This window comes from Falco peregrinus, chromosome 7 (genome assembly GCF_023634155.1).
Source record: "Falco peregrinus isolate bFalPer1 chromosome 7, bFalPer1.pri, whole genome shotgun sequence".
Lineage (NCBI taxonomy): Eukaryota > Metazoa > Chordata > Aves > Falconiformes > Falconidae > Falco > Falco peregrinus.
The window spans coordinates 19,660,553-19,683,936 of NC_073727.1; the positions used below are offsets into that span (position 1 = coordinate 19,660,553).

The following is a 23,384-nucleotide window of genomic DNA, read 5'->3' on the forward strand; positions in this document are numbered from 1 at the left end:
GTGTTTGACTGCCAGAGAGGTTATTCCCAGCATCAACGCAGCTCCGGTCACCACCGTTGTCCCCATCCTTCCTTGCGAGGGGCAGCCCATCTCCCCTCCTGCACAGCATGTCCTGGCTCGTCTTGCCCTGTGGCTGCTACCGAGGACTTGAAGGTGTCGGCTGGTGACGAGCTCTTTGCCCTGCTCTGCTCACCCCCGGAGCCCTGCCCTTGGAGAGGGGCGAGCAGGGAAGAGGTTGGCTCCGGAGGGTCCTTCCCTGGCTCCTAGCGCTGCACCGGGTCCCGTGCTACAGCCCCGGGGAAGTTCGGTTGCTGCTGTCTCGTTCTCGGTGTCCTGCTCCGCTCGGCACGGCACGCCGCCGCCGCTGCTAAACCTCTGAAGACGGGGAGCGCGTCTGGGGCTGAGGGATGATGCAGCTGCAGCACAGCAGGGGCTGGCAGTGCCCCCGGCTCTCACGTTCCAGCAGGCTGCTGGGGCCCACAGTTTTCTACAGCGGCTGCAACAACGGCTGCTGCAGAGAGTCTTGAGTCTGGCCTGGCCTTTTCACAAGAGCTTTGGCTCTTTTCCTCCTGCCCTCATTCACTGGCCCTGGAGGGCTGCTCCAGTAGCACCCCAAGATCAGCTACACGAGCCTTTGCTGATAAAATAAACCTCTCTCCCAGCCGCGTCCAGGCGTGAGTGCAGTCTGCCGAGAGCCGGCTGCACGTGGTGCCTGGTCCCTGCCGGGCGAGCAGGCAGCGGTTCAGCTCCCAGTGCCCCCGCCACGGGCATCGGGGTGTTGGGGCCTTCTCTGGAGACCGCTTTGCATTTTGCAGGGTGGAGGAAGAAGACACTAACCCTTAACCTGCGCGCAGCCACGCAGAGCCCGAGCGAAACACCAGCCCAGCCTGCGCATGCCGGGGCTGCGCCACAGGCTGGAGTCCCCGCTCTGCCTCGGCCGCGGCAGCTTTGCCCGTGGGCCTCAGCGTAACTGCCTTAAACTCCCACCCTGGCCACGCTTGTGCCCTGGCTTTGGGCTGCGAGGGAAGGTTAATCCCACCGAGAGCTTTCCCTCGTGTGAACTGGGAGACGCTGCTGGGATCACGTTCACGGGGCTGTTTTCGGAGCTGGTTTCGCTCCCACCAAAGCAAAATGCTGTTACGTCCGTGTGGTCACCCAACCTCCGCACCCTGCTCCTGCTCCGTTCTGCTCCAACCCCAGCCCCTAAGAGGAGGGAAGGACACAGCTTGCCCCCTCCTGTGTGGTGATGTTCTCCCCCAGTGCATCCCAGATGTTTAAGAGCAGCTGGGTAGACAGGAAGGTGAAACGTGTGTGATTCACCCCAACATTCCCAGTTTTCCCGGCCTGACTTCCACTGGGGCAGGTGTCAGCTCAGCACCACAGCACCCTGCAGCAGAAGGATGTTCCCACCTGGTCGTGTCTCTGGTGCGTCCCAAAGCAGGAGCAGGAACGGATGGTCCATCAGCAGCTCCTAGGCTCCCTCCCAAGGTCAGCCCTGTCCGCGCTCCTCTCCTGTAGCTGCACCCTTGTGGGGGGTGAGGTGGCCTCTCCAACCACGTTTCAGCCAGCTTTTCATGTCACCCCATGGGTGGGGGTCACCAACACTTGCTCCTTGGTAAGGGGAAAGGAAGGGGCAGCCCGTCCCAGCAGAGCTGATGGCTCGTGCCTTCACCAGCACTACAGACTGCAGCAAAATACAGATTTTTTCCTCTGTGGGTTTTTTGTGGTTTTTTTTTCTTTCCACTCTCTTTTTCTTGTAACATCACATGCTCAAAGAAGAGCGTGTGAAGGCTCACAGTCTCCTTGAAAATGGGATCGGAGGCTCCTGCAAGGCCCCAACACACCTGGAAGGATGTTCCCTGCCCCTGCTCGGAATGGAAACAGCAGCTGCACCAGCTTCAGCATCCCCGAGGGGCCTGATCTCTGCCGCTGGCTTCCATTCTCCTCTTGTTAATAGGTGGTTCGTTAGCAGCGATGCAGCCGCTCAGGTACAGCGTGGTCCCGGTGTCAGCCAAGAGTGGAGGCAGCTCCACCTCTCCCAGCCCTCTGCCTGCATGGCAGGAGTCAAACGGGATTAAGGAGCGCTGCAGGTGTGGATTGCACTTTATATAAATAGAGATACACTTCTCGGCTACTTATTTTCAAAAATCTTAAGGGAAATGTTGTTATTTTGGTGAGAGACTGTAATACAGGGAGTTTGGAAATCGGGGATGTGATGTGGAGCGTTTGGATTGCTGTTTGCGTCGTGGGGGCTCGGGGTTTGCCGAGCTGCTGGCAAGCCCAGAGCTGGGGGTTTCTTCTTTCCGTTGCTGCGTTTCAGTTCAAGGCTGGTAGAGGTGGAGAGATCCGTGGTGGGAATCCAAACTGTTCGTCCTCCCAGGCTCTTAACACACTCGCCTCTTGCCCACAGCGGGGCTTTTGGAGGATCCCCAGTGCTGTGGTAGCCAGGGGTCAGGCTCAGGGCTGCGTGGTGGGGTCTCTGTGCACGGCATGGGACGGTTTCCTCCTTGCTGAGACCCCCCAGAGGGGAAGGGTTTGGGGGTGACAGGGTGATGGGGTACCGTGAGTCACAGGTGGCAGCTGCTCGGGGGGAGACGTGCTGGGCAGCAGCAGCGTTGGGAGGGATGCAGTGCCATAAAGAAATGAAATGCTAGTGAGAGCATCTCCTCCCTCACCCGTGGGGCTGGTGCTGTCCTTCCCAGTCCTCTGCTGCTCTGGCTCATTGCCACATCTTCCCACGTAGCCACCAAAACCCCTCCGGCGTACAGACTTGTGATTCACGCCCCAGCTTCCTGCTCCTGAGATATCCCAGGATCTGAGCTGCCCTCAAGGCTTTCCTCCGCCAGTGGAGAGGAGAGGGGCATTTCTGGAGAGTGGTCCAGCCTCTGCCACCGTCCGGAACATCCACCTTGGCTACTCGCCGCTCTCCCGTGATGTTCAGGGGGTCCCGGCGTAACTCCGAAGCTCAGGTTAGGTGGTACGGTTCATCCCAGCTCCAGCACAGAGCAGCCTGGGGCGCACGGTCTCCGCCACCCCAGCCCTGAGGAGACGGGATGGTCTCTCGGTGGTTGTACCTTTCCCAAGGGAAAGCCCTTCTCCCCTTTCCCAGATTTCTGCTGCTTCACCCAGGACCGGGGTTGCCGCCGGCGGGTGCTGGGTGCAGAGCGAGGTCTTTTTCACGTTGGCTGTAAATAGCGTTGTCTGTGGTGACACGGACCCCCCCGTACCCCGTCCGTGTTGCACGGCCCCTGCCCTCCCCTGTGCCATGGTTGTGCTAACTGCTCCGTGAGCACCGGGTTTAAAAAGAAAGAAAAGAAAAAACAAAAAGCCCCACAAAACCGACAACCGAGATAAAAGAAACTCCTTCAACACGAGCACAATGTTGAGGTTTTTTTGTAAAAGGATTCAATAAATGGAGAGTTTAACTTGAGAGCATCTGGTGTTTGCTTTGCCGGGGGTTGGGACCAGGATGGGGCTTGTTGCTGCTCCGCGGCCCTGGGGCACCCCAAAAACAAGCATGTCCCCAGGCTTGCGTTTCCTGAGGGGCAGGTGAGCTGGTCTGGAATGGTGGGAACCCCTCAAGGATGGCAGCGTCTGGTGCTAAACCCTGCTTCATCCCTCGGTGAGCTGGTGGCTGGGCCAAGAGAGCCCCTGGCCCAGCCCTGCGGGGGCAGTTGGACCCCGGTGTTCCTTCAGGACACATCACATCCCAGCTGCCACAGGGCTGCCGGTGGCGTCGGGGCCAGCCAGGACAGCGGATTCGGGGGAGGCTGGGAACACCTCGATTTCTGCATCACCAGTCGCCCACTAATTGCCATCACAGCCAACCAAAAAGCACCTTTCCCAGAGCCCAGCTCTGCTTGCAGGATGTGGCCCTGAGGCCTCTGCCCTGCGCAGGGGCAGGGTGTTGCTGAAAGCACCACGGGAAGAGTTGTCCGGGTAGTTCTAGACAACAAAACCAGTGGCGGAGCTGGCGCTGGAATTGCAAACCTTCCCGTCCCTGCCCTGGGATCCTGGAAGAAGGAAATGTAGGAGCCATTTCCTATGGCACTCGCAGGCATCGCTGGCTCAGGGAATGCTCCCAGTCCCTCTCAGGTGCAGGAGGCTGAGGTGGAAAACCCAACTGGATCTGTGTGATTCCCATCCCCATTTCCACCAGCTTCAAACCTGTGCAGGGGAGCAGAGGGGAGGAATGGAGCTGGCTGCGCCATGGGCTCCCACGCTGGGCTGGAAATCCCGCAGGATTTCCTGCGTGTTGCTGGATTTCCTCTCTCTTCCTTTCTGGCTTTTTTTTTACCTTTCCTCCTGAGCAGCTGGCTTCCTCCATGGTCACTTGTTCACCTTTGTCACCTGCCCTTGCTGCTGTCACCCTGGGAAACGTGCCCTTTATTTTCCCTACTGCCTTGGAGTAAAGGCTTCTCCGTACTGGGAGTGTTCGTGCTCGGTTGTATTTCTAGGATGGGTTTCAGGGAAACCCCAAATTACTTGGGTTGCGGAAGGGAGGAGGAGGTGGGCGCTCTGCCCAGGACCTGCCTCCCGCATGCCTGCGGTCTCTCCCCGGAATACTGCTGGAAGGCAGCAGGGACATCAGTAGCAGCGTGAGGACACAGACACTCACTCACCCAAAGGCCCGGAGCTGGCTGCAGCGGTGGGACGCTGTCCTGGGGGCCACCCCCCGCCCGGGAGCCCAGCAGCAGCTCGGGCACGGGCTCGACTGGAGCAGATTTGCTGGTGAGGCTCTTCCAGCCCTTAGGAAGCTGATAAAAATCTGTAAAAGCAAATGATTTTTACAGCTGTAACTAACATGACCTTGGCGAAACGAGCCACAGCATCGTGACTCCTGTTTGTTTGGGTTTCTTCTTTTTTTTTCTTTTTCTTTTTCTTTTTTTTTCCCTCTCTATAAGGGTTTATACCTTGGGAGGGAGGAACAGGTACTGGGGACAGGAATAAGAGATAAATCCCCTTAGGAAGTCATTCCCTTCCACCAGGAGGGAGGGCAGGGGGGAGTGCTTCACTCACGCTGAAACGTGCCCTCAGTTTCCCCTTGCAGATGACACAGTCCTTGATAAGAAGCAATTTCGCTGAAATCGCTCCCTGTGTTTCCATTCTGCCCATCAAGGCCCTAGAAGCAGCCAGCTCCTGCAGGAGCCCGGGTAAAGGACCTGCACCCCACCACGGCCCTGCCTTACGCCCCAGCCACGCTGAGACAGGCAGGAAGAGGGAAACTGCTGGCTCTGGGGTTTTCTTTACCCACCTGGAAATGCAGAACATTCCAGCAGGGCCAGACACCACCAGCGATGCAAAGCCAAGGTCGCAGGTCCCTTGCTCCCAGGTTAATTAGCTGGCCGCTTTTCCACCCAAAAGCCAGGGCAGGCCGTGTACCCTGGCATCACTTTCCTGTTTAACAAATAAAAAGGCTTAAATTTTAAATTTAAGAGCACGTGGTGTTGTGGGGAGCGGGGCTGGCAGGAAAAGGGGAGCAGGAAAAGGGAAAAAATGCTGGGGGGGCATTATAAACCTCGATGTCCGTATCATTTTTCAGAGTGCGTTGCAGGGCCGGTGCAAAGTGATGCGCGGGCTGTGCAGGATTTATACCTCTGGCTCCCTGCCTGCGATGGACTGTGAAAGGCTTTAGGAAGAAAAATAGGATTTTATCCCCAGTGTTTTAAGAAGTTGTTCTGGAGTTGTTAGCAGGCTCAAAAGCAATGGGCTCCTGCAATTCTGTGGGTGCCCAACACACAGCGAGGGTCACCCATCACCTGCCTCGCTCCCTGCCTCCTGCTTTTAACCCTGGGGCAATGGCACGGGGCTGCAGCAGGAATACAAAGCTGGAGGAGACCGATTTCAGTTGGAAGGGGCCTACAGAGATCATCTAGACCAAATGCCTGACTGCTTGAGGGCTGACCAGAAGTTAAAGCGTGTTACTAAGGGCATTAGGAGCCCTGGTCTTGGCGTAGAACCCCTGGGAGAAGCAGGGTTTTACCCACGGTGCAACCAGAGGGCTGCAGGGAGGCAACGGAGGAACTGGGAAAGCAGGACCGGTGGTGAGCAGCGCCGCACAGCACCTGCAACCACCCCGAGAATGCGTGTGCTGCGCTGACAGCAGCACGCTGCGATTTAGAGGCTCAGTATAGTCAATATTAAGAGCAGTCAGAGGGAAATGAGCAGTTACTAGCCAGGCAATTAATAAAGACCTATGCAGCACTCAGTGTTGTGCCTGCAAGGGAAGGGTAATTGTCACTATTCATTTTAACCCACTAAACAATTCAATGTAGCCAAAAAAAAAACCAAAACCAAAACCAAAAAACCCTAAACAACTCCAGGTCGAGTGCCACCAGCCCTGGGGAACACCTGGAGCCCAGCTCTGCCCCAAGAACGCAGCAAGTCCTGGAGCAGCACTGTGGCAGCCACCAAACAGGGGTTGATTTTTTATTTTTACTTTTCCCTTCAAGAGGAATAAAGAGGTGAGGGGTAACACCTGCTCCTGCTGCCTTCGTTTTAAAGCCTTTCCATGCTCTTCTTGCAGGCCTTCTCAGCAGAGGGATTTTAAGCTCTCACCCTACAGGTGTTTTGCTGCCAATATGATGATAACAATAAAAATAATAAATAAATACATAAATAAATACATAAATAAATAAATTAATAAAAGACAAGTTGTGATGGCTTTGCATGTGGCTGGGGTTCTCCATGAGGCAGCAGGTGGCACGGGGCCGCGCTGGGCCAGCCCTCACCCTTTCTGTCACCGAGTACCCACAAATATCAAGAAACCAATGCGAAGTTTTACCCGTGTCTGCAGCTTGGGTGATGGCTGCGGTGGGCGCTCGCTGCCGGGCAGAGGTTTCCTCCCCAGGGGGTTCATGCCAACCCCTCGGCTCAGCTCATCGCACTGAATTATGTTCTGCCCCAGCACATTCACTCCTGCAGCTTTAATTACCTACGGCCGCCTGGCCACGCAGATGTCACCCCTCCACATGCTCAGGGGCCGGGAGAGGGACACTCGGGGACAGCCAGCGATAGGCCAGAGATGGAGGAATGATTTATTTTTTTGCTGTAATCAAGGCAAAGAGCCTTTAATTGTTTAACCCTGCCAGTAAACCTGCAGCAAACCGATGCCGTGACTTCTGGAAGGGCAGTTTGGGAAGGCCGCTGCCTCCCGGGCCTGAATTAATCCCTCCTGATTTAGGAGCTTGCTATGGTGCCACTCGACAGTGTCGCATCAGTCCATGGGAGAGGCACAGGATGCGGCCCACAATCTCCAGCCTTAATGAAGCCTTGCTCAGGGCATGGTACTTGCCACTGGCTCCTGGCCAGGGCTGTCCTGAGCTCCCAGGCAGTGCCCTGCGGCCCCAAGTGTCCTCATGGGAAAAGTACCACGTCCCCATGGGCAAGAACCCCCTGTAGCTCACAGAGCTGCCTCCTCAGAACATAAGTCCCCATGCCATGCCCTGGCAAGCAGGGCTGGGGGTCCCAAGGTCATAAGGTAAGACCTGGCTTGTTCCTTGTGGGCCACAAGACTTGGTGATGGGTGCCCAAAAGGATGGGGCCGAGGAGGTGGGTTTCCAGTGGTAGGACCCTAGTGACAAGTCAAGATGATTGGGCCCAGGTGATGGGTCCTCAAGGGACGGGTTCACGTGCCGTGGGTCCCAGGCGATGGGTCACATGTGAGGGGTAACTGGGGCCCCCTTGATCTGACCCACCTTTCCCACCATGAGCCCACCCAGGCCATGACGTGCAGCTGAGTGCAGCCCCTTCCGCACCCAGCTCCCCCACTCCTCCCAAAGGCTGAGCTGCTGGTGGGGCATGGAGCCAACAACTCGCTCCCGCTTCCCTCTGCTCAGCGTGTCCAAGCCCCCAAGGAGGTGGCCCCGGCTCAGGGTACTCATCAGGTGGCTTCAGGGCCGGCTGATCCCTGGTGACACTGACGGCCGCTGGGCACGGTGAGGGGACAGCAGGAGATGACTTTGTTCAGCTGGTTTTGTTAAGGCTCGCAGTGACAGAAGGAAGCAGCCATCCCTCCCTGTACGGGAAGGGCTGTTCCACAGAAGCCCCCAGGTGCAGAGAGCCGACGTTAACCTTTTCCTCCCCATTGTCCTCCGGCGCAGCGCTGCAGCCAGGGGAAGCAGCTGAGATGGAGTCGCTTGCCAGGGGCCAAGGCGCAGCCCCGCAACGCAGCCGCTTCCGCAGCAGCCCGGCGGCGACTGGCGCAATTAGTGTTTAATTAGGGGAGCTGCGGAGAGGCCTGTGAAGCGCAGCGCGGGGTGTGGGACTCCCAGGTCACACACGGTCACGGGGCCTGGGGATGGCCACGGCACAACGAACATCACGAACATCACGCAGCGGCCAAAGGGATTGCGTTTTTTTCCTCTCTGGAAGAAAGAGAGTGAAACCAAGTACCTTTGCTGTTGTTTGGCCGTCACAGCGTGCGTCCCTGGTGCCATCCATCGTAATCCGCCATTCACAGCTCTCCTGGGCTGCCATGGTTACCTCGGCAGGGCTGACCCAGCCCGAAGAAATGCTATTTATTTTTGTGTGCAGAATGAACAAGCACTTATTTTTTGCTAGTTTAATTAAGACTTTTCATTAAATAATCCCTCCCTAGTATGTTTATTTTTCCAGCAGGGGTCAACCTTTCTGTTTGTAAGAAACGAATCAGTTTTCAGATGCTGGACTGGAGCACTAGGTTTTCCCACCCAAAATGACGTGAAGAAAAACGTGGAGACTTTAAAATTGCTTCCCCATCCTGTCCTTGCCCAGGAGGGTGACAAAGCCTTTGGAAAGCCATTAGCTACCAGATGACCTGATAAAATACCAGCACGGCTGTTACCGGTAGGAGTCAGAGCTTTGCACCTCTAATAAGTATTTTGATGTGAGAGCCCATCACATCAGCTGCCTTCCAGTAGTGAACCAAGCTAAAAACTAACGGTTGAGCTCGAGTACATTGTTACCGGTAGGAGTCAGAGCTTTGCACCTCTAATAAGTATTTTGATGTGAGAGCCCATCACATCAGCTGCCTTCCAGTAGTGAACCAAGCTAAAAACTAACGGTTGAGCTCGAGTACATTGCCAACGCTGTTAATGAGCACTGCCACCCACTCCCAGGTCCTGAATTATCTTCAAACCACTGTGCTTTTAATACAGCTTCTGCCGCAGCAGCTTTCAGCTGGAAGTCTCAAGGCAGCCTGCAAAGGAGGACAGTACGATTTCTATTTCTCCTAACGGGAAAGTGAGGCACTAAGCCAGGAACATGCCCGAAAGCATCCGTCCGGGGCAGAACTTGACTGGTTCTCTCCAGTTCTGTCAAGTTAGGCAGCATTGAGAGATTTCCACGGGGTTTATTTGGCCCAGTTATGCCCTAGTCACTCACGTGGAGTAGCTATTGTGGCCGATTCAGTCTGCCTCACTCTTCACATTTAAATATTTCTTTAATACCCTGACATCTGTAAAGCCCCTCGTGTCTAACCTGACCGCCTGTATAAGGAGGCTGTGCTGGGTGAGTGCGTTAGGAGGCTGCTCCCCCCCGACGGGCAAACTGGCTGGACTGCGTCACTTCAGCAAAGACAGCAAATGCCTCTGTCTCTCGCCTTCCTGCCCTCACGCACCTGCAGAGCCAGAGGAACACAGAGCTCGATTAATTCTTTTATGGCAGCGAATCTGCAGCCCTGTTACTGCAGGGCTCCGTGTCATATAACCATGTAAATGCCAGAGAAACCTCCCTGGCTAGTTCAGCTCCAGGTTCTGGCTCAAGGGCATCCTCTCGTTAGCTCCAGCTTGGTTCTACCCAGCCAAGGTCTTCTTGACTCTAATGCTTGCCACTGCTTGGGTGATGGGAACTGAGCACTCAGAGCCATTTGCCACCAGCGAGCGGCAGCTCGGCCCACGCACACTCACATGGCCTCCAGCAGCAGCGCGGGGAGGGGAGAACTCCCGGGCTGGACTCCACGCCGACCCGCAAGCTTGGTGGGACCAAGCCGGGAAGGTCACCCGCGGTTCAGCAGCACAGCACCACACAGCTGCAGTGGGGGATGGCGTTGTGGTTCACAAGCGGCCATGAAGTGCTAATCACCGATTTTGCTTCCCCTTTCCCAAAAGGCATCAGAATCACAGAATGGTGGGGATTGGAAGGGATCTCTGGAGATCATCCAGTCCAACCCCCTGCTAAAGCTGGTTCATCCAGAGCAGGTTGCACAGAGTCGCGTCCAGGTGGGTTCTGAACATCTCCAGAGGAGGAAAATCAGAGGAGGAATTTCAGGTTTGTGGCGTGCTTTCACTGTGCCGGCAAACTGGATAAGCTCTTCATGGTGAACCAACAGCTCACCACGCAAGGTCCCCTGCGAGTCCTCCGTGGCAGCAACACTGCCTTGGATTTCCCAATACTAGGTCACTCCAGCACAGCCTTCACCAAGCGGGAGCTCCTGCTGTCACGGTCTGCCCGGGGCACGGCCAGCCTGCCCACGCGCAGCCGAGGTGGGCGCAGCAGGTACTGACGCGCAGCCTGGCGTCCGGCTTCTTAAAGCGACAAGTGAAGTCCCTTAGAATTATAAATGCAAATGAGGATATTCTCAAAATGAAGGCTCTGGAGCACTGGGACCAGCGCGGGAGCTGGTGCAGGTAAGAAGTAGAAGGATGCTCTCAAGGACTGACTACCAGGCCCACTGTTCCCTCTCTCCCTGCCTCCCCAGCTCACCTGAGTTCATCACATGCCCTCTGTGCATTAAGAATAATCTTTCTGGAGATTTAATTACAAGGTGAAATATGTCCAATTCTTGTATTCTATTTTCGAGCGATGATAAAGAAGCTGAGCTACTGCAAATGCTGTAAACTCTTACGAGGATTAATGCTCCTGCAACAGTTTTTTATCACGTTAATGACACTATTTCTCTCAAGCCTGGGACGTACACACAAAGCAAAGGTATGGATGCTGGAGTCTGTACATCCAATCGAATAGAAATGCTTAATGTGTATGAAATGTGATGTGGAAACTGCAATAGCAAATAGTTTTTATTACAGAGCTGTTCTTCCACTGCCTTAATTTCCCCAAAGCTATAAACTGAAGGAGTAGCTATAGTTTACAAATGTGTATATACGTGCAGAGGCGGATGTGGAATAGGCATGCAGATGCTTTTATAAACCACAGAATATGCTTCCTCCTTGGCAGTCTTACTATGCTTTTTATTTTTAACACCAAATAAATACAAAACAATCCAATAACAACAAACAGCAGTAAATCTGAGAAATCGGTTGCTTTTAAAAGCAATGCCATTAACTAACTTTAGGCCCCAAATAGATGATTTGGGGAGTGAAAAACCTCCCCAGGTCTGCAGTACAGATGGCTTTGTATAAACGACTCAGTATTTCAACCAGGATTTGGGATTGTGGGGGCTGAAAGGACAGGTTTTTGGAAGGTAGAAACAAGAGGCACCTAAATCTCAAAGGTTTTTCATGAGCACTGCGAGTTTAACTACTTCTTTTCAAGTACCTTATGTACTTTTGCAAGTGCCTTCCTGAGATACTTCCTCCACTGATGATGGAGGAACCCAGAAGTAACCAGGCTTTTGCAAGTCTCAGTGAAGAGCCTAGAGCTAGGTGGACAAATGTGGTCATAAAAGGTGGGGGTGCAGCGTCAATAAACAACTTGCGTTGCTAAAGCTTCTAGCCTTTCCAAAATCCTCCTGCTTTTGCAAGGAATGGCCAGGCTCTTGCCACTTTGAAGCTGTTCTACATGTCCAGCATATCCCCCTTTTTCTATTTTTATTTTTATAACCTTTGCCTTTCCAGCTTTCTCATTCTTCTCTTCTTTTTGCCTGTGAAATACACATGCACAACGTACATGGAAGACAGACAGGAAACTGGATTTGGTGACTGGGAAGAAACAGTGGGGAAAAAAATAAATCTTACAATATCTAAGGCCATTGTTTCTATATTCCTACAGTCTTCCCAGGTAAAGGACTGGGGCCATACGTTGCAGAGAGGGTCAGATAGAGAAATGTCTGCATCTGCACACAATTTCACCATGACCTTGTAAATACACACTCTATTTATTTACTCTGCAGTTCGTATCTCCTATAAGATTCCAACTCCCAATTTTACAGAACAAAAATCCCCTCCAAAATATTCCAAAACCAGTTAAAAATAAAATTAAAAAAATAGATAATAAAAATACTTCCTTGCTTCTCCAAGAATGTCTCTCTCTCCCTGGGGTCACCTTTTGGAAAGCTCTTGGCAATGGTGCTCTGAGATGTCTCCTCGCAGAGCAGCATGGTGTCCACGAGCTAAAATTTCTGCAGGAATTTGAGAACCAGGTCACGGAGTTTCACCCTCAAAGGTTCATCGTTGTCACAGATGATGTGTGTGGAGTCCTCCTCAATCTGAATGAGGGTTTCTGCCTCCTGTAGGAGTACGATGTGGCCCTTGGCTGTGTCCTCCACCTTCACGTCACTGAAACCATGCTAACAGTAGCATTGGGGAGGGAGGAAAAGAGAGAGATGTTACTACAACTTGGAAAACCAGGTAGAGATGAAAGACGAGGGCACAGGGGAGGAGGGAGAACGGCTACAAAATACGGTGCCATTGCAGATATCCTGCATCTCCGGGATTTGCAGAAGAAACACACATAGGCTAAGCTAAGTATGACCCTCATTATACAGATGGACAAACTATAGAGCAGCGTGGCTAAAATCAACATTTTCCACTATACCAGGTCACTGCAGTTGCAAAATCTTGAGAGGCAAAGATGGCAAATGGCTCCTTTAACTACAGAAATGACCATCTGCTGACATTACTGTCTCAAAGAAGATGGCAGCGGAGAGCTACTGAACCCCAGGGCAAACTTCCTCACAGGCAATCCTGCCCCTTTCCCTGCTAATTTTCCCCAAGTAGTCATGCAGGCGCAGGGCTCCACAGAGCAGTAGCCAACAGCCTGCAAGTTCAGCCATCAAGCTCCAGCCCATCCTGTAGCTCCTCAGAAAGCCTCTCCATCAGTGCAGACATTTCCAGGATCCTTTCTTCACTCAGTCAGCTCATTTTCACAAAACTTGTAGGAACTTAAATACTTTTGAGACCTCCTCCCCACTGTTCAAATTTATTGGAAATCAGATGATGAATCCAAAAGTTACATGGGGGAAATTCACCCACCCAGAGTGACCCCAAAAGTCTGCTTCCATGGGAAACCGGGAGGAAATGACTCACATGTCCTACGTCAGGACATGACTCCACAGAGAACCCTCTATACTCGGTGCAGGGACACATGCTCCCTGAAGTAGTTTGCTAGCTCGTTAGCTCCTATCCATTTCAAGCTACACTAAAATTATTAACCTCTTTCTGCTAGAAAAGCAGCACATTTCTGAGATGAGTAGAAATCCACTTGAACCTCACTTGCCACAAAAGACTTCCTACCTTCTCAAGCATCTGCACAAACTGGTCCACAGGAATGGAGCCGCTCAGCAATGGCTTCAAAGGTTTGCACTCCGGCACGTCATCACTCACTCGCTTTCTCTTCTTGCTGGCGGGAGGTTGCAGAGGTTTTGGAGGGAGCTAATGGGTGAGAAGGTGCACAGCAATGCGGTGAATCACATCAGCTTATTATAGTTTAGTCGGAATAACAAGTGCCGAAGACAGAAAAGGAATACTGGTTTTGTTTTGTGACAAAGGGGAACGTTGCAGTGCTGAAGGGGAGAGGAGAAACCCAGCCTTGGGCTCCACTGCAGCTCTGCACACGCAAGCCATCGTTTATAGAAACAAATTAGCAGTTTTAGTGCAAATCTCTGTTATTTTAAAATTTCTGTCAAATTCAGTTCTGTTCAAAGTTCCATCATCTTAAAAGGCCTGTCTGACTCAATTCAAGACTGAAGCTTTCTATTTTAGCGTTCAAGTACTCTGCAGTATTTTCTAGGAATCATGCCCGAAAGAAGTCAACACCTTGAAAATCACACTTCGGAAGATGCAACAGGTTGAGAAACGGGCAAATTCAGAACAAGTAACCACTCAGGGCATGAGAAAAATGGGAAATTTATTTCTCACCGGCCTCAGAAAAGAAGAGTCTTTAGAAAGAACTTGAATACAGACAGGGAGGCATGAGAGATGCTGTAGTGCCTGAAAAATCACTGGAGTGTGATCTGGGTCTAATTTTGTGGTGCTTCAGAAAGCTATCTGCCTTCACGCATCCCCGAGGCCCTTCCCCGTTGGCAGGGAGGGGTAGGCAGGGGTAGCACGTGCAGCAGCAGCTAAGCTAGCACTGTGCCTTGCTGCACGTGCGGGCAAGGTGTGGGCTTAACTGAGCGCTTCTGAAAGGGCATTTCATGGAGATGAAAACCAGAGTCCTATAAAAAGAACAGTGAGGAAATTATCCTGTAAAATAAATCCATGTGTTCTGTGCCAAGTTAGTTAGGTCAGGGAAGTGTCAGCACTGGTCTTTCCCAGTGAACCAGCAACTCAGTCCCTGGGAAAAAGGTGCTGGGGAAAATTCCTCCAAAATCTTGGCACAACCTCTTGCCAGGGATGCATCTGCACAACACACAGGGAAACTGCCTGTGGCAACTCCAGTGCTTTGTAGCACCCGGTACACTCCAGGTGACAGACTGGGCTTCTCAGCTCTGTGTCTTTCCCATCATGTAGCATCATGTCTGAACATGTAGCATCATGTCTAAAGACAGCCTGGCTGTTGTGCACTGATATAAATTCTTAACCGATCTTTATGTCCCTGCATTAAAGACATTATCAGACTGGGCCCTATTCCCAAGGGTAGTGGGCCCAGCCCAGCTCTGCTACCCAGCAGGAGAGGCAGCATCACGAAGGGTGTAGCCTCACTGAGTTCCCTGCATGCTCATGCATCAAAGGAAAAAGGGGACCGAGGCATCCACTGCTGAGCAGGTCCACCAGACATCATCTCCTCCTGCAGAGCACGAATGCCAGGAACCGCAGGGTCAGCTGCAGGGGGGTGGTAGGAAAAAGAGTGCACACTCTTACTCTGTACAAGGATGCAAAATCTGGTTCCTGGGGAACGTGGCAATTTAAGGAAGTCAGTCCCTGCGCGTATCTAATGTTTTAGGTCACCTCTCCCCTCTGACCCTCAGTTCTAAGTCCATGAGAAGCTGGCTGATCCTGGTGTATGGGTTATAGAAGACAGTAGCATGATTTGTAGCCTCTCCTCAGGAATAATCTCACTTCCCCTTTTATCTTAGCCAGGCACATGGCCAAAAAAAAGAGGGTAGAGAGATTTATTTGCATCCCACTCTCTAAGTGAAATTCCTCATTTGCACATGCCAGGACAAAGCATCTGACAAGGACTCTGCCCAGGTGGGGAAAGCATTGACGGAGGGGTTGCCTCATGAGAACAGCTGGGGTCCCAGATGGCAGGAAACCCGGTGTAAGGATATTTCTCTCCCTTTCCCATTATACTGTACCTGCAGCACATGCTTGTTGTCTTTAGTATGCAAGACGGCAGTAACTGTTGCTAAGGAAATACCAGGCTTAATCTCCAAGGGCACAAGCGAATCTGCAAGCTAAAGCAAAAGAAGGATTTTGTTCAGCAAGTGATAATCTCAAAATTTGTATGACTCCAGCTGTGATTTAAATTGGCAGCATGGTATTTTTAAACATGGACTAACGAACTGTAAACACAAACCCACTGACAAAACACAGAGCCCTCCTCTTACTGGCTTAGCCCTCCTTCCAGCTCTTGAAGCTACGGACTTCCATACTGTTATCAGAGCAGAGTGATGTTTTCAGTAACAAAAGCAAGTCTCAAAAACATAACAATTAAAGAGAACTCTTCTTTAAAAAAGACATCAACTACTTTATTAATAATTTTGATTAGTAAAATTCATAGTCTAATTCCGCATTATTTATTACGTTTGTTATGTTGATGGACAATGAAAAATCAAAGCCAATTTCCTTTCAGTTCCTCGGTGCTGTGGCATTCTGACTGCAGAACAGCTGGAAGAAAAGGGTTTGTCCTTAAAACATCAATGGCTCATTGACTGGTTTGCAATTTTTCCTTACAACGCTGCACAGAAACCCTTCCACTGCCTTTTATATAATTCTTCTCTGAAAGAAGTAAAATTTAGTCTTGGCTCCAACTTTTTTATTCAGTGGCATCCTCCCAGGACCCTCAGCACTGAGGGTGCTGGCCGCGACGGTGGAGTGGGCAGTACTGCACCTGCTGCGACTTGCAGGAGCCGGCCAGCTGGGAAGCACCTCTTCCAGTCACGTTTCCAAAGGAACGCTGCAGAAAACAGTGCTCATGAGCACAGAAAATTATTCCCTTTTTCCCTCCAAGGGAATTCTAGATGACAACGCACTGGGCACTGAGTACCCTGGAGTCCTGTCCATGACTGCAGCCAGGATCCAGCCCTAGACAAAAAGGTACCCGCACAGCGCATGGGCCAGCAGCCCAAGCAGTTTCCAAGTACTCACTGTGTCCTCTCTGTGTAACTCACTGTGTTACTCACTGTGGACCCGAAGGCAAGGGTGTGCAAAGTGTGCGCCGTGTCTGTGGGGAAACCCTGCAGGTGACTCACACAAGCAAAATGAGTAAGACTGCTCATGCGTTCTACCACTGAATGGGAGGCCTTTTCAGCTGCGAAGACAAGTGACGCCTAAAGGGACAGAATCTACTTCCCTGTTTTTCCTGAAAGCTGTACCTTCAACCCGCCCAGACCATCACTCCATCTCATGTACAAAGAGTCTCTACAAGACAATCCTCGTCTGAACTCCATTCCGTTTCATCTTCAAACACAAGCCACCTCCACTTGAAGCCATATATTAGTAAGAGCTTAACCTCAAGGTAAGGAGTTCTTTTGAAACTTCAGCCATCTACTGTAGCGCTTCCACAGAGCAGAGCTCTGGAAAACCAGCTATCATCATTGCCCTGCCAGCAAGTCGACATCATCTTTCCTTAGCTTGCCAGATACTCCCATGCATGAAAAGCAGGAAGAGAAACTCAATGGATTTTAGAAAAGCATTGTATACTCCCATTTCGGAGATAGTGCACCTGAAATAAAAGATTAAATTCCTTACCAAAGACCACCCAGTGAATTTTCAACATTATCCAAACCAGGAGAGGGACAGAGCAGAACAACTGAACCCTGCCAATTCTCAAAAAATTTCAGGTACCAAAACTCTACTGCTAAGTACCCTGGTCTGCTGTAAATTATGATTATGTAGGTGATCACTCTATTACAGCAAAGTGCTAATCCTTGTGAATATAGAAGCAACTGAACTTGACTTCAAAAAGCACTCACTACAGGCCTAGTTCTTTTGCCATCAAAGCACTGAGAAGGCTTTTCTGTTGGCTTCAATGGCAGCAAAGCTCAGATACTTCTAATAACTTCTGCAAATCTTACCTACCACTGGTAAAGCCGCAGGAAGATTTTGAAAGCACCTCCTTGAAATAGAACAGTTGGATAAATGATTGTATTGGAAAAACACAGACGTTTCAAGGCTGCATTCAAGTCCCACAAATTTTACACATATTCAGACTTGGTGAATCTTGGTGAAATCAAAATTCCATGCAGCAATTCAGATTGCTGTCTCTCCGGGACTCTGTTCAAGAACTTTAAAGCAGGCAATTTGAATACGGTCTTTATAGTTTGTTGTTGAAGGCTAACAGAATGAAAATATAATGATAATGATTGCTTCACATTTCCCCTGGGACCTAAAGATAGTAACACTTGCAGCAGTGTGTTGTGCTATGTTGCACTTTGCAGTGGTCGAAGGCACTTTCCATTCCTACCACCTTCCAGAGGAAGATCAATACAAAATGGGTTCTAATGAAGAATACATGGCAAAATGACAAACACTGTAAAGAGAAAGATCCTTAAAAACCAGAGAGTTGCTTAGAATCAAAGTCCTCTTCTGCCACTGATATACTTTGATACCAACGTTTACGCAGGTTTTAACCACACAGTTGGTAAATAGCAACACTTTAATTATTAACAGTCAAAAAGACAGTAAGACAGACATTCATTTTTATTTTCTCTAAGATATTGCTTCATCTCTCAGCCCTCTCCATATTGCGGCCAATCCTTTTATTATAGAAGTTCACTGACCCAAACCAAAAAGGTCATTTAATCACATCCAGTAATTCACCCACCAAGACCAGACAGCACCGCTATACTCCTCTCAACTGACCTCCTGCACACACAAATCACAGAACTCTTCCAAAATGCTGGATTAAAGAACCCCTGTTCAGAGAGATAGCAAATCTTGTCTATACGCCAAGCAATAGCAACTCCACCATTTCCTCTCACAGGCTGTTCCCAACTTTAATCTTCCTTGCAGCCAGGAAACCGTGTCTTATTTCAAGGTTGAATTTGTCCAACTTTCAGTTGCTGGATCTTGTTATGCCTTTGTCTGTGAGATTGAAAAGCCCCCTACTATGCACGAATAAATGCGTCTTCCTTCCAGTCATTATCACAAGTCTAATGCCACATGCTGGCATCAGGAAAGTCACAAAAGAGACACACGGCACTGAGAACTAACCTCACATTAATCAGTCCCCTGCCCGTGGATGAGCCTTAAGACAAACTTGTGCGGTTGTTTATGTGTACTGTGCATTTCATTTTTTTAAATCCCTCCTGTTAAGGAAAGTTTAAACCAGAGATCAACCAAAACCCAAGTCACTGACTCTCAGTAGTCAGAAACTGCAAGTGCTGATGCGAACCTTGTAACGGCTGAGGGAAAGAGCACTCAGCTCGGGATGCTCTGCTCCGCGATCGGAACAGCCCACCCGTGCTCTTACGGGGGAAAGACATTTTACTGTAAACTGCAGTTGGATCTTTCATGTAGGATTTTCCACAACAAAATGAGATCTGACACATACTGTGTGAGCCCAAACCCCGTTGTTGGGCAGACTATAGTTGTTTATGAAGAAGAACAAATGACACGGGTTAGGTTACTCTGAAATCTCTCCTAAGGCCTTCACTGGGGACAACTCTCCCTAGGCTGAAGGTCGCACACTGTCTTCAGCCACCAGCCAAAACCCCTCCTGCTAGCAATGAAGAACTGAACAATGACTGAGGATGAGATTAAAATCAGGAGAGGACCAGAATTTTAGCACACGTGCTCTTCATCCTATGGAGGATTTTCCAGGGACAAACATGCAGAGACATGCACCAGCCAGTATTTTAACATCCAAGTTGCAGCTTTACCGGTTGTGATTTCTTCCTAGAGTTTTGGGACACCTTTCCAGACTTCTCCCTTTTCCCTCTTCAACTCCGAGTTTTATAAGTGCAATAGCTCTTGGCTTATGCTAGAGAGAGTGCGGGAAGACTGACCCAGCAGGGAAAGGCAAAGCCAGAGTTGAGTGAGGTGAGCTGGGTCTTCACCCTGCAGGACTGGAGCATAGGGGAGCAAGTAAAAGCACAGCGAACCTTACCAGTAATTAAAATCCCCTTAACTTTTAAGATTTGAAATTCACTCATGTGTATACTAAATTACAGCATGTGTCTTCAGAAAAGGACACAGCTGGGTTTTCACATAAAAATTAAATGTGTATTTTCTAGATTTGCACACTGTGCATAAATATACTGTCTCGGCCTTAGAGGTAGGAGCCAGAGTTGCAATTCTGGCTGAAACCAAAGAAAACAAAGACATGAAACAGACTATGAAACCACTGGTCAGGACAGACCCATTATGAACTCAATACACTGCAAGTCCTTAGAAAAAATAAATAAAGAATGAAGTTGCAATATATTCCTTGGGGCAGGGATAGGTTTTGTTAAGTGCTTGTGCAATACCTAGCACTCGGAATCCTAATGCTACTATACTGCAGTAAAAACGTAAATGGAAGGAAAATTTTAAGAAATTATCAAAAGATCACATGTGACTAACACAACAGCTTTCGCTGATAAGACAACTGCTGAGGGAATTGGGGCAGCCACGGTCTGGGCTTCTGGGGCAACCACAGCCTGTGCTTCATGAAGCGCTAGCAAGGTACCACATGGGAAATTAAAAGCTGTGGATTTCTACAGCAGTTTTGAGGTGGGGAAAGTGCTGGTTAAAGCAAAGATATTCCCAACCAGCTACTGGGCTGTTGCTGCAATTCCTGAAGGGTCAGCCTTGAGCCTACTCCCATCCAATTTTTATTAATGACCCCAGTACAGAATAAAGAGAGTGTTCAGAAGGCCCCACTGAAGTTTGTACAGGAATCCGTAATTGAAAGAAAGGTCAGGCTGTCATGGAGGAAGAACTAGATGACCTCAAGAACTGGCGTGAGAAAACCAAGATTAAATTCAATAGCACGAAATGCAAGGCCAGGAACTGGGCTAATACCGAGAATTTCTGCTGCGAGCTGGCAGCTGCTGGAAATGACAAAGGTGAAGGGTCCAGGTTTATTAGTCCATCCCATGAGAACTGAGAGTCACAACTGTGACACAGCCATGAAAAAGCTAAATGCAACTCCAGAAATACCAGGTAATTCTAGCAGAGATGAGCTGTTGCTATTATATTGGGCTGAGCAAGATCCCGTCTGAGCTACTTGTAAATTGTGAGTAATTTAAGTTCAAGTAAGATATTCTGAAGGGTAGAGTAGGGCAGGGAAGCTGTCTTGTAAGAGGAAACGAAGTATCTTGGCTTGTTTAGCCTGGCAAAAAGAAAGCCAGAAGGTGAATTTGATTATTCTACATAGACACCACAGGGAAATTACCAGTAAAAGGGAAAATCTATTTATACTAAAATGTGATGTTAAGAATAAGTATGTGCAGACCAGCCATGAATAAGCCTAGGCTGGAAATTGGGATGTTTCTAGCCATCAGAGACAGCGGGGGTTTGAACAGCATTCTGGTGGGAACAGCAGGGGCAAAAGTCTTCACAATTCCAAGCTGGTGCCTTACATTTTTTGAGGCGAATTATAAACACTATTACTAACTGCAGCTGGGTTTGGCCATGTAACCCGGTAGGGCACTTCCATTTCTAGGTGGAAATGATTGCTTTCAGCCTTCAAGATTGCCAGGCATGAGGAAGTTCCCATCCAGATCCTAGCCCCTAAAAAGGATGCAATTTGTATGTGACAGAAAAAAATCCTGTTTTAATAATCCTAATTATTAGAAGAGCTGATTTTCAGACCTGCTTGCCTTCAGAGGGAGTCCACCAGGCCCTAGTGATCACAGTTTCACAGAGCTTTTTACAATTAACTAGTCCTCAGCAAATCTGAATGGAGAACAACGTGCTTCATCCTCCATCCCTCCACTCGTATCGCTTCTCACACACATCAAATCCAGTTTCTGCATGCAGAAAAGCACCTTCCCAGTGTACCTTTACTAGGAAAAGAGCGCCCAAATATTCCACATGATTAAAAGCTGTGCAATAGCCCTTTCACAAGCCAGGATGATCTGTATAGACTGTTTTGTAAACAGAAGAAAAAACATAGTCATCATCCTGTCAGTTATATTTGGATGGCAATGTTAGGAAAGGAAGACAATTTACCTCGCCTCCTACCTCCCTGCCTCTTCTTATCCCTTCACTATTTAAGTACCAGGAGCTCTGTTGTCAAGCCGCTTGAAACTAGACACAGAAATGCACAAGAGATTATAGCGTGGGCAGAAGTCTCAAATAGATTCAGCCTTGGCTTTATACCATCTGCTAAGTCAGGCAGAGTCTGAGTGCGGGAAGTCTGCAACTATCAGATCCTGCAGAGGAAACAAGAAGGTATGTGGTCAAACACATGCACCAAAGGGGAAAGGTCTAAAGATTTAAATACGCCTGTGGAGTAAGCATTCATGACCAGCAAGCATATTAAACAAGGCACAAGCATGCTGCAGGCCATTGAGCAGTGGAACAGAAACTGAGGAATCTTTCCAATGAGACTTGAAGGAACAAGGGCATTTCCAAGAAAGAACAAACATCCTAGAACTAAGGGCATCTACGTAATCACTAGTGAGTGATCCAAGTCATGTCTTGCTGGGGTTTCAGCCTCAGATTTTACAGAACCCAGGTGTTTTAAATGGCATGATTAAGTTGCTAAACTAACCCTAACTTAATAGATCTTTCGGTTTCTGCGGGTCTGCTACAGTTCTCTGGAGTGGATTTTAAAGTCTCATTAACTTCAGCTGACGAAGAAACATGCCATAAATATGTAAAGTTTCTGATATTATTGCTCGCAAATGCCTACCTCTTAGCTTTACTCTTCCATGAACCAACACTTAGTGGAGAAACAAAACAAGCCGAAGGGGTAGTCCTGCAGTTTTGAGCAATGAAACAAACCTCTTCTATTCCATGTTCAATTAACGGACCAGGGCTCCAGATCAACATGATGAACCCTGCCCCCGAAGCCTTGAAATCAAACCCAAAAGACAGGTACTGACCAAACAATAGCACGTAATCCTGGGTGGGATTATAAACAGTAGTCTCCATACTAAAACTAAGCTCTGGCTTTTTGCCAATCCAAGAGACAGTTTTAAGGAGGTGTTTAAGAAGTGTAGTGAAGTAGATTTATGGCTGTTTAATGAAGCTCTTGCCCAGTGTGCTGCGCAGCCTGGGAGCAGGCAGAAGAAGTTGTCTGAGGAACTTTCAAGAGGACAGTGGAAGCCAGAATGAACAGAAGCAGATATTAGCCTCCAACTTGAATGACTAAGGACAGGCATGGGATGCAAGGACGTGAAATATCTTCAAAGTAAAGGCAAGCAGCTTACAGATGCAAAAGACGAGTCACTTGAAAGATATAAAATGGGCATCAATCAAAATATTCAAAATACAGTAACCGGTTTATGGGTCAGATTGTCAAGTCAGAATGTGATGTTGTTGAAGCTCCTTGGGAAGAGAAAGGTGAGCACCTGGCTAGAAAAGAGTGTTATCTTAGTCAGCCATCAAAACTGAAGGAGAAACAAACCTAGATATTAATGTGGGCAGGGAAAAGGAGACTGGGAGCAAAAAAGCAGATCCAAGTTTCATCAATCTAAATAGGGCAATCTGTGGATAAGACCAACCAGTGAAAATGTACAGGGGGAAGAAAAAAGAAAAAAAGCAAAGGAAATGAAGGATAAGACATTCAAAGCCCACAAAAGAGGGGAGAATTCTCTTGCAGAAGCATTGGAGGCTTAACAGAGAGAAGAGACATGGGAATGAGGCGGGAGACATTTTTAGGAAGAAAAGAATGTCTGATTGCCTTCAACACTGATGACATAAATCAGGAAGATGGCAGACTCCAGTGGTTCTGGATTCACCTAAGAAAAGGCTGGTAAAAGGTGGCAGAAGAGTAGTTTTGGTGGAATGTCAAAAGGTGAAGTCAAACTTACAAAAGGCCTGTGCTAGAATGAGGGGGACTCCAAGCAATTTTATAGACAGTGGATTCAGTGAGTTTGGAGCTGAAGGGAGGAATGATAGTAGCAGGAGCAAGCAGGTTGGTTATATTTCACTTTATGGTAAGTGAGATGACAGTATCTTTATGCAAGG

At 49.4% G+C, this 23,384-nt stretch overlaps 1 protein-coding gene across 2 annotated transcripts in view; it reads right to left on the reverse strand.

Annotated features, from left to right (window-relative positions):
* Positions 1–11,147: 11,147 nt before the first annotated feature.
* INTS9 (integrator complex subunit 9) overlaps positions 11,148–23,384 on the reverse strand; it is a 72,878-nt gene continuing 60,641 nt past the window's right edge. For both annotated transcript variants that reach the window (XM_005236641.4, XM_055810446.1), the window contains 3 exons: positions 15,398–15,496; positions 13,392–13,529; positions 11,148–12,445 (listed from right to left, as the gene is read on the reverse strand). In XM_005236641.4, the coding sequence (XP_005236698.4) occupies positions 12,269–12,445; positions 13,392–13,529; positions 15,398–15,496 (414 nt within the window). In that variant the 3' untranslated portion in view covers positions 11,148–12,268. The remainder of the gene's footprint in view (positions 12,446–13,391; positions 13,530–15,397; positions 15,497–23,384) is intronic.